The sequence below is a fragment of the Oncorhynchus clarkii genome, chromosome 29 (assembly GCF_045791955.1).
Source record: "Oncorhynchus clarkii lewisi isolate Uvic-CL-2024 chromosome 29, UVic_Ocla_1.0, whole genome shotgun sequence".
Classification (NCBI taxonomy): domain Eukaryota; kingdom Metazoa; phylum Chordata; class Actinopteri; order Salmoniformes; family Salmonidae; genus Oncorhynchus; species Oncorhynchus clarkii.
Window position 1 is genome coordinate 29,993,549 of NC_092175.1, and position 19,270 is coordinate 30,012,818.

The 19,270-nt window shown below is 45.8% G+C and overlaps 1 protein-coding gene across 1 annotated transcript; it reads right to left on the minus strand.

The window, feature by feature from the left end:
• Positions 1-984: 984 nt before the first annotated feature.
• Positions 985-4,433, minus strand: LOC139388132 (leucine-rich repeat neuronal protein 4-like). The gene is made up of 2 exons (XM_071134713.1): positions 4,298-4,433; positions 985-3,556 (listed from the first exon to the last, which is right to left on the minus strand). Exons 1-2 carry the CDS (start codon positions 4,311-4,313, stop codon positions 2,808-2,810), a joined length of 765 nt encoding a protein of 254 aa, XP_070990814.1. The 5' UTR covers positions 4,314-4,433; the 3' UTR covers positions 985-2,807.
• Between the last annotated feature and the right edge of the window lie 14,837 nt (positions 4,434-19,270).

A 19,270-nucleotide genomic window follows, 5' to 3' on the forward strand; every position in this document is an offset into this window, starting at 1 on the left:
ACATTTAATATCCACTAGCAGATTTCGTCGCATTTGCACAAATTCTGTCATGTTACTGTGGTATTTTTAAATGTCAATAAATATGTGTGTAAAGTGTACATGTTTGTTTCACTGTAGATTTGTTTAAGCCCTTCTAGAAACACCTAATTTTATCCCACAGCATTAATTAATAAGCTGTGTAGAAGCTGTTTAGCCATAAGTAAAGGCCTTTCATAAAGAGGCTGTCATGATAAACCTGAATCTGAAATGACCTTTAGGATCTTTTCTTTGGGGTTCTAATCTCCCCAGGTGTACATGCACTGAAAATCCTTAGGCTGGAGCCATCTGGAAGCTCTGTGCCTGTACATACAAAGAGAACTAAATAGGAAACTAGGCTGAGAAACATTATTTAGATGGCTGTTTAATTGTTGTTTAAAGCTTGAAATGGACACAAGGGACCTTGTTTCTAACACACACACACACACACACACACACACACACATTCCTGCTTCATAGATAGCAACCATAAGGGCAATAAAACTGGGGGTGGGGGGCCATACACTTTCAAAAGTTCAAACACTGAACCCCCCAGTTCAACCAGGTCCCTAGACATCAATCAGCATGACTACTTCAAAGGATGCAATATAGATATAAAATAACACACCCTCTAACACGTGACCACAGGAACAGGATGGCCTGGCCGGAGGCCCATATTTGGACATGTACACGTCATCATGGACACAGGGTCATCAATTAAAATTTTGACCCGTGCCGTCTACTTTATTCTCTCTGAGGGGGATCAACAAATGCTGGCTACCCATCTGACAATAATGGCTATGGTATGAATAGTCAATACTCTTTGGTATGACCAAAAACCCCAGCCTTGTAGGCTTTAAATAAACCTAGTAGGCAATAGGCACTTACTAACTGTATTTATATGAGGCTGCAAATTACAAAGGCATTAAAGTAGGCCTAATGACCAAACCAACACAAAGAGTGTAGTATTTATATTTATTTCCATAATTGTCATATTGTATGTTCAGTGCCAAGTCTGTTTGTAGGTTATACTTTTGTACCAATATTTGAGGTAGTCTTTGCCTACCAGTATCAGAAATCTGGATCTATGGAGTCTGCTGCCCCTTAGTGGTAGATCTGGTAAACATATTAACCCTCAGCCCTTTGCCCCAAGTCTTTCATGTGCAAAATAACACTGAGTAAAAGGAGTGGAATGTTAGCTAAACAGACTGGTACTCAGGCTAGCCTATATGGCCCTGATATACACTGAGTGTAAAAAACATTAGGAACACCTTCCTAATATTGAGTTGCACCCCCTTTTGCCCTCAGAACAATTCGTCGGGGCACGTCCTCTACAAGGTGCCGAAAGCAATCCACAGGGATGCTGACCATGTTGATGCTGACCTATGTTGACTCCAATGCTTCCCACAGTTGTCAAGTTGTCTGAATATCATTTTGGTGGTGGACCATTCTCGATACACATGGGAAACGGTTGAGAGTGAAAAACCCAGCAGTGTTGCAGTTGTTGACACACTCAAACCGGTGAGCCTGGCACCTACTACCAGGGGATCATAGCTTCACCTGGTCAGTCAGTCTATGTCATGGAAAGTGCAAGTGTTCCTAATATTTTGTACACTCAGTGTATATTGTACAGTAGATGCTTAGCGGGAACCTTGGGACATCCCTACCCTAAACACTAACCGTAACCCTAACTTTAACGGGGCGGCAGGGTAGCCTAGTGGCTAGAGCGTTGGACTAGTAACCGAAAGGTTTCATGTCCCCGAGCTGACAAGGTACAAATCTGTCGTTCTACCCCTGAAAAGGCAAGTTAACCCACTGTTCCTAGGCCGTCATTGACAATAAGAATTTGTTCTTAACTGACTTGCCTAGTTAAATAAAGGTAAATAACAATTACCCTAACTTTTACATATCTACTTCCTTGGAGTGATGTCAGAGTTGGATCCCACTTGGACTTTTCCTATATATTTCCACTTAGACTATTCCTAAAGGAGTATAACATCCTGTGTCACATCCCCCTTAGACTCGGCCGGCCAAATGCATTTCATTATAGCCTGGGGAAGAGGTTACATACCCCTCCCCATTTCCCATCCAGCAAAAGCTTTCACATGAATCTCATCTGTGGGGAAATAGAACATTGGTGCTACTTTTGTTCTGATGCCAATACTATAAGATTGGGCGACCAACATTTTCTATGACATTGTCTCACAAACCCATTCAAGAGGGATTTCATAGACCGCTAGTTAAACAGCTGTTTGTAACTGAAAACTGCCTTATGGTTGCCTTTACAGAACATAAGACGAGAATTCACTTCCTTTTCTGAAACAGTTTAAAATGTTTCTCCACTAGACTATGTATATTATTTCAATGATGAGCAAGAAAAGACAAACTGTTTTGTTTATATAAGGAATAACAAATGTTAAATCATTGTTTTAATATTTTTTTATTATATTATGTTATGTTACCTGTATCTTGTTTAATTTTGAATGTATTTGCTTTAGCATTTTATCTGGGCTGTGAATGCAGTTGAAGTCAGCAAAAGGAGATGAGTCATTTTTTGAATTGAGATGTGTATAGAAGACAGGAAGCTGTTTCATATCACCTGACTGACTGAGTGCCTCCTGCCTTTCGGTGAGCACAGGCCTATTCAGCATCCTGTTCAGTACGTGTACACACGCACGCACAGACAGACAGACAGACAGACAGACTGACAACAGTCTCTTATGGTAAAATATGCCTCAGTTCTGGACAGCTACTCTTGAGTTAGCCTCTTCCATAGCCTTCCTTCAGTCCTTTCATAGTGTTTCCTCCGTGGCCTGGGTGATCCTAGCATCTGCTTTTCTCTGAGTCCTGTGCCTCCAAAGCAGGACAGCCAGTGAGATGAGCAGCAGGAGCCCCAGGGCCCCTCCGATCAGCCCAGCTTTTAGGGCCAGACTACTGTCTCCAGGGGGCTGGTATATCGTACAGGACCGCCTCTGACGCTCGCTGACTCCTGCGTCATTCACCGCCACCACACACACCTCCACCCCCTGCCCCACCTTTCCCACAACACCACTCCTCTTGTCCTCCCCAAACACCAGGGGCTCCAGGGTACCCACCACCACCTCATAATGGGTCACAACAGACGATGGTGCACACCACTGAACAACCACCCCTGGCCCTTCCATAGACAGTCTCTTAAGGTCTGGAGGCTCTGGGGCCACGTGGCGCCCACTCACCCCTGGACACAGGCAGCCGCTGGAGGCTGCCAGCTGGGCACAGGGGGTCTGTAGCTCCCGGCAGGGGTTGTAGTCACAGGACTGAGGATTGGTGCCCCGTGAGGGAGTAGGCGGGGGTGGAGTGGTGTCCCAATTCAGGTCATAGTCATCATTTGTGGAGAGCGCCAACATTTCATACATGCGTCTGTGTGGCCTTAGAGGAAGGGTGGCTGTGTGGTTGGTCCCTGAGACGTCAGAGGGTGCAGCGAAGGAGGAGTATCCATTGAGAAGAGCCAGTGTGAGGATTATGAGGGGAGGTGGAGGATCCCTGTGGGTGGACATTGCATCTGAAGATGATAGAAAATAGCATTCCATTACAGAGGGTTTGACACGATCTGCTTATGAAACAACCCACCCAAAATGTATTCGTTTGGAGACATACCAAGAACTAAGTCTGTTAGACTTTTACAAAAGATTCCAAATGTGTTGTTATTTTAAAATTTGTGAAGAAAGCTTGATTTCACCTTCATGGGATATTGTACAGCTTAATCGTCAAGTTTATTTCATTCAAACCTTTTTATCTATCATACCAGTGGAAGTGGTTACAGGCACCACCCTCATGTGGGATTTAATTTAAAAGAACAACAACATAGTAATCTGAAACCCAAAGATTATTAGTTTATATAATAATCTAACTAGCAGACTTTATTGCACAATAGGTCAGAGCTAGGCTTTACACACACACAGCACTTCCACCTCTACAGCAGAGCTGCCAATGCAATCTCCACATGATCCTATACAAAAACAGTATATCTACCTGAAAGGTACCCTAGATAAACAAGTATGGATGAATAAACATACTAATACAACACACTAAAAAACCGGAGGTAAGGTTTAGTAGAACTACACTAACATTGAGAGAGAGAGACGACCCGAATCAACAAAACTGTATGCCAGTAGTTAACGAGTTACATGTGTGTCAATAGCCTTCAAAAAGTTGTAAACAAATGTTCTCTTTAGTAATTTATATAGAATAAGGAATAGAACATTTTAGATTGCTGAAAATGTTTAAAAAAATATTTGTTCACCTGATAGTCGAGCCATTAATCGCCTTTGAAATCTCTTACTTTCTGTTCTTTTATTCTCTCTCCCTCTTTTTATACATTTTTCCTAACTCCCCAACAATCCCCTCCTTCTTTTCTCCCTCCCCTTACCCCTTCTCTACCCGTCTATTGCTATCCCTCTCTTCCTGCTCAACCGCTCTCTCTCTCTCTGTTCCATGGTGGTTTGGCAATGTGCGTGTGTGTGCCTCTCGCTTGCTTCCCCTGTATGTGAGGTAACTCCCAGTGCAGTCAGCTGCAAATCACATGAACTCCTATTGCATTCCATTGATGTGTGTTTTTTTCCAGAGAAACCCTGTTCATGAATGAGACTTTCTGCCTGTTAGGGCTGGAGCACAGTGAATGGATGGGGTTGATTCTGTCTGCTGCCCAGGCAGGTTCACACACATCTGTCACCGTCAGACACACACCAGTACCTCCCAACCCTTCCGCTCAATGGCTCACCTCTCCTTCCCCCTCTTTACTGTCTGTATGACTGTCCCAAACACGGTCTGGTTAAGACTGTTCTACATGCACATACTGTCATCATACATGGAGGAGGCAAGCGTTCAGTGGTTGAATGAAGTCAGAGAAGAATTTGACTGGACTGGACTTGCCCACCTGCTGCTCTGAATCAAAGCTCAACAGAAAATAGTAGTTACTTATTTACACTGAAGAGAGGCTGAGCTTTTCAGTCAAGAGAAAGCAACACATTGAAACAGTTGCACAAGCTGGACAAGAGAAGGATGAGATAGAATAGCGAATCAGGTTGAGTGTATTGATTTCTTCTTCACCTTTCTGGAATTACTCTATACAAAACAAACAAAAACAAAAAGTGAACTAATGCCCACGTAGGGCTGAGATTGCGCAGGAGCTAAAATGTTTTGTAAGAATTAGTCAGGGCAAGTGGGATGTGAAAATATGTAGCTGGTGTAAATGGAATTATCTTGCTGTGAGACTATGAAGCCTCAGGGGCTTTACAATGGTTACACTGATCCCAGTTCTCTCTTGCCCACTTCCTCAGTCCTTTGGTGCCTGCAATGTCTGTTGTAGTCAGTAATTGCTTAGCACTGTGCAATACAATCTGTTAAATTACAGAAATGTGGATTCCAAAAGTCAACCTGAATAAATCAAATCAAATTGTATTTGTCACATACAAATGGTTAGCAGATATTAATGTGAGTGTAGCGAAATGCTTGTGCTTCTAGTTCTGACCATGCAGTAATAACCAACGAGTAATCTAACCTGACAATTCCACAACTACTACCTCATACACACAAGTGTAAAGGGATGAAGAATATGTACATAAAGATATATGAATGAGTGATGGTACAGAACGGCATAGGCAAGATGCAGTAGATGGTATTGAGTACAGAAAATACATATGAGATGAGTAATGTAGGGTATGTAAACAAAGTGGCATAGTTTAAAGTGGCTAGTGATACATGTATTACATAAAGATGCAGTAGATGATATAGAGTACAGTATATACATATACATACAGTGGGGCAAAAAAATATTTAGTCAGCCACCAATTGTGCAAGTTCTCCCACTTAAAAAGATGAGAGAGGCCTGTCATTTTCATCATAGGTACACTTCAACTATGACAGACAAAATTTGAAAAAAAAATCCAGAAAATCACATTGTAGGATTTTTTAAATGAATTTATTTGCAAATTATGGTGGAAAATAAGTATTTGGTCACCTACAAACAAGCAAGATTTATGTCTCTCACAGACCTGTAACTTCTTCTTTAAGAGGCTCCTCTGTCCTCCACTCGTTACCTGTATTAATGGCACCTGTTTGAACTTGTTATCAGTATAAAAGACACCTGTCCACAACCTCAAACAGTCACACTCCAAACTCCACTATGGCTAAGACCAAAGAGCTGTCAAAGGACACCAGAAACAAAATTGTAGACCTGCACCAGGCTGGGAAGACTTCATCTGCAATAGGTAAGCAGCTTGGTTTGAAGAAATCAACTGTGGGAGCAATTATTAGGAAATGGAAGACATACAAGACCACTGATAATCTCCCTCGATCTGGGGCTCCACGCAAGATCTCACCGTGTTGGGTCAAAATGATCACAAGAATGGTGAGCAAAAATCCCAGAACCACACCTAGTGAATGACCTGCAGAAAGCTGGGACCAAAGTAACAAAGCCTACCAGGGACTCAAATCCTGCAGTGCCAGACGTGTCCCCCTGCTTAAGCCAGTACATGTCCAGGCCCGTCTGAAGTTTGCTAGAGACCATTTGGATGATCCAGAAGAAGATTGGGAGAATGTCATATGGTCAGATGAAACCAAAATATAACTTTTTGGTAAAAACTCAACTCGTCGTGTTGGAGGACAAAGAATGCTGAGTTGCATCCAAAGAACACCATACCTACTGTGAAGCATGGGGGTGGAAACATCATGCTTTGGGACTGTTTTTCTGCAAAAGGACCAGGACGACTGATCCGTGTAAAGGAAAGAATGAATGGGGCCATGTATCGTGAGATTTTGAGTGAAAACCTCCTTCCATCAGCAAGGTCATTGAAGATGAAACGTGGCTGGGTCTTTCAGCATGACAATGATCCCAAACACACCGGCTTCGTAAGAAGCATTTCAAGGTCCTGGAGTGGCCTAGCCAGTCTCCAGATCTCAACCCCATAGAAAATCTTTGGAGGGAGTTGAAAGTCCATGTTGCCCAGCAACAGCCCCAAAACATCACTGCTCTAGAGGAGATCTGCATGGAGGAATGGGCCAAAATACCAGCAACAGTGTGTGAAAACCTTGTGAAGACCTCTGAAAACGTTTGACCTCTGTCATTGCCAAAAAAGGGTATATAACAAAGTATTGAGATAAACTTTTGTTATTGACCAAAAACTTATTTTCCACCATAATTTGCAAATAAATTCATTAAAAATCCTACAATGTGATTTTCTGGATTTTTTTTCTAATTTTGTCTGTCATAGTTGAAGTGTACCTATGATGAAAATTACAGGCCTCCCATATTTTTAAGTGGGAGAACTTGCACAATTGGTGGCTGACTAAATACTTTTTTGCCCCACTGTATGAGATGAGTAATGTAGGGTATGTAAACATTATATTAAGTGGCATTGTTTAAAGTGACTAGTGATACATTTTTTACATACATTTCTATTATTAAAGTGGCTGGAGTTGAGTCAGTATGTTGGCAGCAGCCACTCAATGTTAGTGGTGGCTGTTTAACAGTCTGATGGCCTTGAGATAGAAACTGTTTTTCAGTCTCTCTGTCTCTGCTTTCATGCACCTGTACTGACCTCGCCTTCTGGATGATAGTGGGGTGAACAGGCAGTGGCTCGGGTGGTTGTTGTCCTTGATGATCTTTATGGCCTTCCTGTGACATCGGGTGGTGTAGGTGTCCTGGAGGGCAGGTAGTTTGCCCCCGGTGATGCGTTGTGCAGACCTTACTACCCTCTGGAGAGCGTTACGGTTGTGGGCAGAGCAGTTGCCGTACCAGGCGGTGATACAGCCCGACAGGATGCTCTCGATTGTGCATCTGTAGAAGTTTGTGAGTGCTTTTGGTGACAAGCCGAGTTTCTTCAGCCTCCTGAGGTTGAAGAGGCGCTGCTGCACCTTCTTCACAACACTGTCTGTGTGGGTGGACCATTTCAGTTTGTCCGTGATGTGTACGTCGAGGAACTTAAAACTTACTACCCTCTCCACTACTGTCCCGTCGATGTGGATAGGGGGGTGCTCCCTCTGCTGTTTCCTGAAGTCCACAATCTTCTCCTTTGTTTTGTTGACGTTGAGTGTGAGGTTAATTTCCTGAGGCTTACTTTGGCATGTTAGCAGTGATGTCAAGACTGTGCCAGCCCAGCTTCCACCCCTCCCTGCCTTAGTTTTATAACCCCATGCTCTTTGCCCTGATCCCTTTTCTCTGTCCACTCTCATCCTTCCCTACTCTCTGTCCATCTGCTCCACAACCCATTCCTATCTGCACTCCTTCCTTCCTCTCCTTTCTCCATCTCTATTGGTCCCTCCCTCTCCTTTCTCCGTCTCTATTGGTCCCTCCCTCTCCTTTCTCTGTCTCTATTGGTCCCTCCCTCTCCTTTCTCCATCTCTGTTGGTCCCTCCCTCTCCTTTCTCCATATCTATTGGTCCCTCCTTCTCCTTTCTCCATCTCTATTCATCCCTCCTTCTTCTTTCTCCACGTCTGTTTACAGTTACATGGTGTGGTAATATGGGCAGGGACCAGCTGTCATGAAAACCAGCCCGTATTTCATGTCCTGCATTTCTGAGCGGTTGCTAAGATCATAGCAGTGCACTAACCTATACACTTTCTGTGTCAAAATCCTTGAACTAAATTTGATCACTAGTCTCTGTGTGTGTTCAGCAAGGGTATTTTCTTTTGAAAGAAAGGTTACTAGGTAATACTGAAGATTGATGTGAGTAGCCTGACATCTTGCTGGATGAGGAATTGCTCAATAGGGTGGAATACACAAGCTGTCATAGAAACTTCCTCCTTTCCAAGAACATAGGCCAGACACTGCTTCATCACGTACACAGTATTGCAATACAGTGCATTCGGAAAGTATTCAGACCCCTGGACTTTTTCCACATTTTGTTACGATACAGCCTTTTTCTAAAATGGATTCAATTGTTTTTTTACCTCATCAATCTACACACAATATCCCATAATGACAAAGCAAAACAGGTTTTTAGAAAGAAAAAAAATGAAAATCACAGTTACATAAGTATTGTGGAAGGACCACCAGAGGGCAGGCTGGGCTCATGGATAGTAGCCCAACAAGGCATGGGAGACAAGGTAACCAGAGGCAATTAAGCACAGCTGACGGTACTAATGACATACTCTCCTTCCCCTATAAGAGAGAGAATGAAACCAGCAGAGAGGGAGGAAACTATCTCTGGAAGATGGCCACCGAGAGAGAGGAGCTATCCAGGAAGAACCACTAAGACGGTGACAATCCCGTGACTTTTTGTTGTAGTTTAAAGATAATCCTATTATGTTCTTGTTTCATCTGGAGAAGAAGATGTATGTTTTTCCTTGGAAGATTTTCATTGATTATGTTGGAGTGTTTGTGTTGACCCAATGCCCTCAATAGAGAACTGTGTTCAATCAAGAAAACTTCCTCCTGACTCGTTTATTCCACCTTCCCGCTTTAGAGTGACGCCCAATTACTTGGTCCGCTCACATTGGTGGAGAATGCGGGCATTAGGTGGACGAGTGACACAAGGATAAGTGAGTAAATCAAGATTCTTCCAGTAGACCCGGAGGAACCATTCAAGAACGATGGATAACGCCCTACTACAACAATTGATCACGGCACAGCAGACAACCATAGAACTCCTGCAACAACAGCTGAGCCGACGAGAAGAACCTAGAGTTAAGCCAAGAGCGGCTGCTCACGCCATCTTACCTCGTCTCTCCAAGGAGGATGATATTGAGGCCTTTCTCATGACCTTCGAAAGGACGGCCACCTTGGAAGAGTGGCCGCCCACAGAATGGGCGAGCGCATTAGCCCCTCTTTTGACCGGGGTGGCTCAGGAAGCCTATTTTGACCTGGATTCCCGCGAAGCTGCGGACTATGGGCGACTAAAAACCGAGATCCTGTCCCGGTACCAGCTGACTGCCAGAGATAGGGCTGTAAAATTCCATCAATGGACCTATACAGCTGATCAACCCATCCGTGCCCAGATCTTCGCATTAATACGACTGACGAAACAGTGGCTAGAACCTGGAAAGGGAGTAGGACATGTGATAGAGACTCTCGTAGTGGACAAGATATTGAGAGAATTACCCAGTGACTTAAAAAGGGTTGTGGGGCAAGCCAACCCGTTGTCAGCCGACGACATAGCCCAGGCGGTAGAAACATATCGGTCTACAGGGGAGTTGTTAAAAAGTGACAAGGAGGAACGGAAGGAGTCTTCCAATCCCGTACCACGACTCACCCCGGCGCGCCCGCCACCGAAACGTCCAAACCCCCCCCGGAGGTGGGAGAAGTCAGCCACCACACAGCAGGGTCGGTGTTATAAATGTCAGTCTCCCAACCATTATGCCCCACAATGTCCTAGCAAGGATGAGCCCATGGTCACGGAGTCATCACTGCCTATCCCCACACATCCCGTTTTGAGGGGGCAGGATCAACACTGTTGGTTAGCAGAGATTGCCCCAGCCTCAGAGATTCCGGTGCGAGTCGAAGGACAAGATGTGGTAGCTATTCTCGACTCGGGAAGTATGGTTACGTTAGTAGAGGAGCGGATGGTGACCTCCGCAGCACTGCTACCAGACAAAGTAGCCGTATCCTGTATCCATGGAGACACCCACTATTACCCCACTGTGAATCTGCCTATTCTCACTCCAAAAGGAAGGTGTACAGTCAGGGCAGGGAAAGTGCCCCAGCTGAAGGTGCCATTATTGATCGGGAGAGACTGTCCCCTATATAAGGAGCTTCGGCAGATGACGTTATGCACGGGAAGAAGGGGGACAGGAAAGAAGAGAGAATCCAAGCCCGAGGTAGTAGTACTACAAGGAGACGTAGCCGCGTCCTCGTCCTCTGCAGCAGAGGAAGAAATAGCAACCCAACGTTTACGACAGATATTCCAGGAAACCACCGATGAAGACACATGTGAAGGGTTATACACAACGCAGGAAGAAAGGAGCAACCAGGCGCTAAGGGATATATTTGAAGCTCCATCCGAGGAGGGAACCTGGAAGGGATTCTCCTCGGTCACCCCTGATGGGGATGTGGAACATCCTCCACATCCCTCTACCGAGGTCGACCTGCCCCAGGAATTAAAGGGACAGTTCGGCACCTCGCAGCATAGAGACCCAGACCTAAGGGAGGCCATGAGGAAGGTGAAGGTGATCGACGGGAGGAACGTCGACGGATCAGGTGAGCCCCCTCTTCCTTACTATGCAATCAGGCGGGGTCTCTTATACTGGGTCGTACGACGAAGGGGGGAAAACCATGAATTAATAATGGTGCCTAGGCCATACAGGGATACAGTTCTACAGTTAGCCCATTCCCACGTCCTAGGAGGACACCTGGCACGAGACAAGACTATTGACAGAATCATGCAGAGATTCTATTGGCCCCGGGTCACCCGGGATGTGGCCAGGTATTGTAGGACGTGTGATCAATGTCAACGTACAGCCCCACGGCCACACCTACGTAACCCTTTGATTCCTCTCCCCATCATAGAGACTCCCTTTGAACGCATAGCTATGGACCTCGTAGGACCCCTCCCAAAATCCGCCAGAGGACACGAGTACATCCTAGTGGTTATAGATTACGCTACCAAGTTCCCGGAGGCCATACCCCTGCGTAACATGTCGTCAAAGGGAATTGCCAAGGAGTTATTCCTGATGTTCTCTCGTGTGGGCCTCCCCAAGACTATCTTAACCGATCAAGGAACCCTGTTCATGTCCCGGTTGATGAAGGACTTGTGTCGGTTATATCAGGTTCAACAGATACGTACAAGCATATTCCACCCTCAAACAGACGGGTTGTGTGAACGCTTGAACAAAACGATTAAAAGCATGTTGAGAAGAGTGGTGTCCCGAGACGGGAAAAACTGGGACATGCTTCTCCCACACTTAATGTTTGCCCTGCGAGAAGTACCCCAGGCATCCACTGGATTCTCTCCGTTTGAATTGCTCTATGGCAGACCCTGTCGAGGAATCCTCGACTTAGCCAAGGAGACCTGGGAGACCCAACCATGCCCCTTTCGATCCACAATAGAGCACGTTACCCTGATGAGAGACCGCCTGTCAGCAGTGTGGCCCATAGTCAAGGAGCATATGGAGAAGGCCCAAAGCACCCAAGGCCGGGCCTATGATAAGTCCGCGACCCCCCGTGAGTTCACCGTGGGAGAGAAAGTGATGGTGCTTGTGCCCACGGCCGAACATCGCTTGCTGGCGCAGTGGAGGGGGCCCTACGAGGTAATGAAAAGGGTCTCACCGGTCAATTACCTCATCAAGCAACCTGACAGGAGGAAGAAGGTCCAACTCTATCACATAAACCTGCTGAAGACGTACCATGGACGAGAGGAGGAGGTGGCTTTGATGGCCCTGGAGGGCAAAGGAAAAGAGGAGGCTCTACCACAGGTGCGCCGTGGCCAAACTCTCCTACCGGAGCAGTCAAGACAGCTAGACAAGCTGATTATGAACTTCGGTCGAATATTCTCTCCATTCCCAGGACAAACAGATGTCCTGTTCCACCATATCCACACTAAACCCGGCAAGAAGGTGCATATCCGCCCTTACAGGATTCCTGAGGCTCGCCGAGTCATCGCTAAGGAAGAGGTGAGGGAAATGTTGAGGATGGGCGTGATCGAGCCCTCGACGAGTGAGTGGTCCAGTCGCATAGTCCTGGTCCCCAAATCCGATGGTAGTATGAGACTCTGCAACGACTTTAGGGGCGTGAATGCCATCTCTACATTCGATGCGTATCCCATGCCCCGCGTGGATGAACTCTTGGAGCGCTTAGGAAAGGCCAAATTCATCACTACCCTGGATTTGACGAAGGGATATTGGCAAGTGCCGGTGGCTCCGGAGGATTGCCCAAAGACTGCCTTCGCCACCCCAGAGGGGCTTTTCCAGTATGTGAGGATGCCCTTCGGACTGCATGGTGCCGCTGCAACTTTCCAACGCCTCATGGATGCCATTCTACGGCCCCATCAAGAGTATGCAGCGGCGTACATAGACGATGTGGTCATCCACAGCGAGGACTGGAATAGTCACCTCCTGCGATTACGGGCGGTGCTCGTGAGTTTGGAAGCCACAGGGTTGACAGCCAATCCAAATAAATGCTGCCTGGCCCTGTCCGAAGCGGAATACCTGGGGTACACCGTGGGGAATGGGAAAATACGCCCACAGGCAGAGAAGACAAGGGCCATTCGTGACTGGCCTCGACCCCGGACCAAGCGAGACGTTCGGGCCTTCTTAGGGATAACAGGATATTATCGCCGTTTTATCCCGGTATATGCAACCATTGCCAACCCCCTCACAAACCTCATCAGGAAAAACCTGCCAAACCAGGTAGAGTGGAAAGACGAGACGGAAGAGGCCTTTCAATTGCTAAAAGATGGCCTGTGTTCTGATCCCGTTCTACAGGCTCCGGACTTCTCACAAGAGTTCATTGTGCAGGTCGACGCCTCGGATACAGGGCTCGGGGCCGTACTAGCTCAGGGTAAAGGTGAAGAAGAGAAGACGATTCTCTTCATTAGTAGGAAGCTCAGCGATCGGGAACAGAGGTATGCGACCGTAGAGAAAGAGGCCTTAGCCATCAAGTGGGCCCTCGATTATCTCCGGTACTACCTACTGGGTCGGAGGTTTGCATTAGTTACTGACCATGCGCCCCTCACGTGGATGGCTGGTAAGAGAAACAATAACAACAGAATAGCCAGATGGTTTTTGTCTTTACAACCGTTCTCTTTCCATGTCATCCACAGGGCCGGATCGAGGAACGGGAATGCAGACGCGCTGTCCCGACGCGACCAAGACGGTGCGTCTGGCGCCCGACCCTCCGGTTCGGTCCTGGGGGGGGAAGGTATGTGGAAGGACCACCAGAGGGCAGGCTGGGCTCATGGATAGTAGCCCAACAAGGCATGGGAGACAAGGTAACCAGAGGCAATTAAGCACAGCTGACGGTACTAATGACATACTCTCCTTCCCCTATAAGAGAGAGAATGAAACCAGCAGAGAGGGGGGAAACTATCTCTGGAAGATGGCCACCGAGAGAGAGGAGCTATCCAGGAAGAACCACTAAGACGGTGACAATCCCGTGACTTTTTGTTGTAGTTTAAAGATAATCCTATTATGTTCTTGTTTCATCTGGAGAAGAAGATGTATGTTTTTCCTTGGAAGATTTTCATTGATTATGTTGGAGTGTTTGTGTTGACCCAATGCCCTCAATAGAGAACTGTGTTCAATCAAGAAAACTTCCTCCTGACTCGTTTATTCCACCTTCCCGCTTTAGAGTGACGCCCAATTACTTGGTCCGCTCACAGTATTCAGACCGTTTACTCAGTACTTTGTTGAAGCACCTTTGGCAGCGATTACAGCTTTGAATCTTCTTAGTAAGCATGACGCAAAAAGCTTGGCACACCTGTATTTAGGGAGTTTCTCCCATTCTTCTCTGCAGATCCTCCCAAGCTCTGTCAGGTTGAATAGGGAGCATTGCTGCACAGCCCTTTCCAGGTCTCTCCAAAGATGTTAAATTGGGGCTCTGGCTGGGCCACTCAAGGACATTCAGAGACATATCCCGAAGCCACTCCTATCGAATCTAATTGTATTTGTCACATACACATAGTTAAGAGCTGTTAATGCGAGTGTAGCGAAATGCTTGTGCTTCTAGTTCCGACAATGCAGTAATAACCAACGAGTAATCTAACCTAACAATTCCACAACTACTACCTTATACACACAAGTGTAAAGGGATAAAGAATATGTACATAAAGATATATGAATGAGTGATGGTACAGAACGGCATAGGCAAGATGCAGTGATGGTATAGAGTACAGTATATACATATGAGATGAGTAATGTAGGGTATATAAACGTAAAGTGGCATAGTTTAAAGTGGCTAGTGATACATGTATTACATAAAGATGCAGTGATGGTATAGAGTACAGTATATACATATGAGATGAGTAATGAAGGGTATATAAACGTAAAGTGGCATAGTTTAAAGTGGCTAGTGATACATGTATTACATAAAGATGGCAAGATGCAGAAGATGCAACAGTTTACATGAGAACAGTATATACATATGAGATGAGTAATGTAGGGTATGTAAACATTATATTAAGTAGCATTGTATAAAGTGGCTAGTGATACATTTTTTACATCAATTTCCATTATTAAAGTGGCTGGAGTTGAGTCAGTATGTTGGCAGCAGCCACTCAATGCTAGTGGTGGCTGTTTAACAGTCTGATGGCCTTGAGATAGAAGCTGTTTTTCAGTCTCTCGGTCCCTGCTTTGATGCACCTGTACTGACCTCGCCTTCTGGATGATAGCGGGGTGAACAGGTAGTGGTTGTTGTCCTTGATGATCTTTATGGCCTTCCTGTGACATTGGGTGGTGTAGGTGTCCTGGAGGGCAGGTAGTTTGCCCCCGGTGATGCGTTGTGTAGACCTCACTACCCTCTGGAGAACCTTACGGTTGTGGGCGGAGCAGTTGCCGTACCAGGCAGTGATACTGCCCGACAGGATGCTCTCGATTGTGCATCTGTAGAAGTTTGGGAGTGCTTTTGGTGACAAGCCAAATTTCTTCAGCCTCCTGAGGTTGAAGAGGTGCTGCTGCGCCTTCTTCACAACGCTGTCTGTGTGGGTGGACCAATTCAGTTTGTCCGTGATGTGTACGCAGAGGAACTTAAAACTTACTACCATCTCCACTACTGTCCCGTCGATGTGGATAGGGGGGTGCTCCCTCTGCTGTTTCCTGAAGTCCACAATCTTTTCCTTTGTTTTGTTGACGTTGAGTGTGAGGTTAATTTCCTGACACCACACTCTGAGGGCCCTCACCTCCTCCCTGTAGGCCGACTTGTCGTTGTTGGTAAGCCTTATTAGTGTGCCATTACACTCTGAGCTCAACACACCAGTATTCTACACGAGTGCACTTTCTGCGGGGTTGTGAGGTGGGGCTTTTTGTAGAGGCTTACTTTGGCATGTTAGCAGTGATGTCAAGACTGTGTCAGCCCAGCTTCCACCCCTCCCTGCCTTAGTTTTATAACCCCATGCTCTTTGCCCTGATCCCTTTTCTCTGTCCACTCTCATCCTTCACTACTCTCTGTCCATCTGCTCCACAACCCATTCCTATCTGCACTTCTTCCTTCCTTCCTTTCTCCATCTCTACTGGTCTCTCCCTCACCTTTCTCCATCTCTATTGGTCCCTCCCTCTCCTTTCTCCATCTCTATTGGTCCCTCCCTCTCTTTTCTCCATCTCTGTTGGTCCCTCCCTCTCCTTTCTCCATCTCTATTGGCCCCTCCCTCTCTTTTCTCCATCTCTGTTGGTCCCACCCTCTCCTTTCTCCATCTCTATTGGTCCCTCCCTCTCCTTTCTCCATCTCTATTGGTCCCTCCCTCTCTTTTCTCCATCTCTGTTGGTCCCTCCCTCTCTTTTCTCCATCTCTGTTGGTCCCTCCCTCTCCTTTCTCCATCTCTATTCATCCCTCCCTCTCCTTTCTCCATCTCTGTTGGTCCCTCCCTCTCCTTTCTCCATCTCTATTGGTCCCTCCCTCTCCTTTCTCCATCTCTATTGGTCCCTCCCTCTCCTTTCTCCATCTCTATTCATCCCTCCCTCTTCTTTCTCCACATCTGTTTACAGTTACATGGTGTGGTAATATGGGCAGGGACCAGCTGTCATGAAAACCAGCCCGTATTTCATGTCCTGCATTTCTGAGCGGTTGCTAAGATCATAGCAGTGCACTAACCTAGACAATTTCTGTGTCAAAATCCTTGAACTAAATTTGATCACTAGTCTCTGTGTGTGTTCAGCAAGGGTATTTTCTTTTGAAAGAAAGGTTACTAGGTAATACTGAAGATTGATGTGAGTAGCCTGACATCTTGCTGGATGAGGAATTGCTCAATAGGGTGGAATACACAAGCTGTCATAGAAACTTCCTCCTTTCCAAGAACATAGGCCAGACACTGCTTCATCACGTACACAGTATTGCAATACAGTGCATTCGGAAAGTATTCAGACCCCTGGACTTTTTCCACATTTTGTTACGATACAGCCTTTTTCTAAAATGGATTCAACTACTACCTTACACACACAAGTGTAAAGGGATGAAGAATATGTACATAAAGTTATATGAATGAGTGATGGTACAGAGCGGCATAGGCAAGATGCAGTAGATGGTATAGAGTACAGTATATACATATGAGATGAGTAATGTAGGGTATATAAACGTAAAGTGGCATAGTTTAAAGTGGCTAGTGATACATGTATTACATAAAGATGCAGTGATGGTATAGAGTACAGTATATACATATGAGATGAGTAATGTAGGGTATATAAACATAAAGTGGCATAGTTTAAAGTGGCTAGTGATACATGTATTACATAAAGATGGCAAGATGTAGTAGATGGTATAGAGTACAGTATATACATATGAGATGAGTAATGTAGGGTATGTAAACATTATATTAAGTGGCATTGTTTAAAGTGGCTAGTGATACATTTTTTACATCAATTTCCATTATTAAAGTGGCTGGAGTTGAGTCAGTATGTTGGCAGCAGCCACTCAATGTTAGTGGTGGCTGTTTAACAGTCTGATGGCCTTGAGATAGAAGCTGTTTTTCAGTCTCTCGGTCCCTGCTTTGATGCACCTGTACTGACCTCGCCTTCTGGATGATAGCGGGGTGAACAGGCAGTGGCTCGGGTGGTTGTTGTCCTTGATGATCTTTATGGCCTTCCTGTGACATCGGGTGGAGTAGGTGTCCTGGAGGGCAGGTAGTTTGTGTTGTCTTGCCTGTGTTCTTAGGGTTGTTGTCCTGTTGGAAGGTGAACCTTCGCCACAGTCAAAGGTCCTGAGCGCTCTGGAGAAGGTTTTTATCAAGGATTTCTCTGTACTTTGCTCCGTTCATCTTTGCCTCGATCCTGACTAGTCTCCCTGTACCTGCCGCTGAAAAACATCCCCACAGCATGATTCTGCCACCACCATGCTTCACTGTAGAGATGATTTCAGGCAAACTGGCACCAAACTGGCCTTTTGAAAAACTCCAACCCGACTGTCATGTGCCTTTTACTGAGGAGTGGCTTCCCTCTGGCCACTCTATCATAAAGGTTGACTGACGGAGTGCTGCAGAGATGGTTCTTCTGGAAGGTTCTCTCATCTCCACTGCGAAACTCTAGAGCTCTGTCAGAGTGACCATTGGGTTCTTGGTCACCTCCCTGACCAAGTTCCTTCTCCCCCTGATTAATAAGTTTGGCCGGGCAGCCAGCTCTGGTAAGAGTCTTGGTGGTTCCAAACTTCTTCCATTTAAGGAGGATGGAGGCCACTATGTTATTGGGGACCTTCAATGCTGCATACATTTTTTGGTACCTTTCCTCAGATCTGTGCCTCAACACAATCCTGTCTCAGAGGTCTACAGACAATTCCCTCGACCTCGTGGCTTGGTTTTTGCTCTGACATGCACTGTCAACTGTGGGACCTTATATAGACAGGTGTGTGCCTTTCCAAATCATGTCCAATCAATTGAATGTACCACAGGTGGACTCCAAGTTGAATAAACACCTCAAGGATGATCAATGGAAACAGGATGCACCTGAGCTCAATTTCGAGTCTCATAGCAAAGGGTCTGAATGCTTATGTAAATAAGGTATTTCTGATGAAAACTTGTTTTCACTTTGTCATTATGGGGTATTGTGTGTAGATTGGTGATTTTTATTTTATTTGATCCATTTAAATATGTCTGTAAATGTAACAAAATGTGGAAAAGGGGAAGGGGTCGCAATACTTTCCGAATGCACTGTATATAGGGTTGGATTTACTCAGAATGAAAGACTCAATCTAAATGCTAACAGTAAGAAAAGCCAAGACATTATACACTCACAGAAGTGAGTAATAGGAAAAGTCAGCATTAGGTCTGAACGATTGCTAGTCAAGGCTTGGATAGAGTTTTGATCAGGTATTTCTCATGAAGCAGTCTGTCAGAGTAATTTGCAGAATGTTTGTGGGTCTAGTCAGTGTTAGTTCACAGTGAGACAGGAGAGATGGACTGTTATTGTAGCTAATGACCAATTTATTGAATGTTGACAGGCTCCGGCCTCCAGTCTCACCCAGTCCAGTCAAGTGGAATCACTACAGAGCTCGTTCCCGGTCTCTGCCTGTGCCGGCCACAAAAACCACAGCTACTATTTGGAATGGATTCACATCAGACTGAGCGATCAGTCATTGAAAGAGAGACGGGGCATTTGGTCGGCCGTTTGCATGTTTGAGTATCTGCGCTTGTCTCTGTGTGTAAG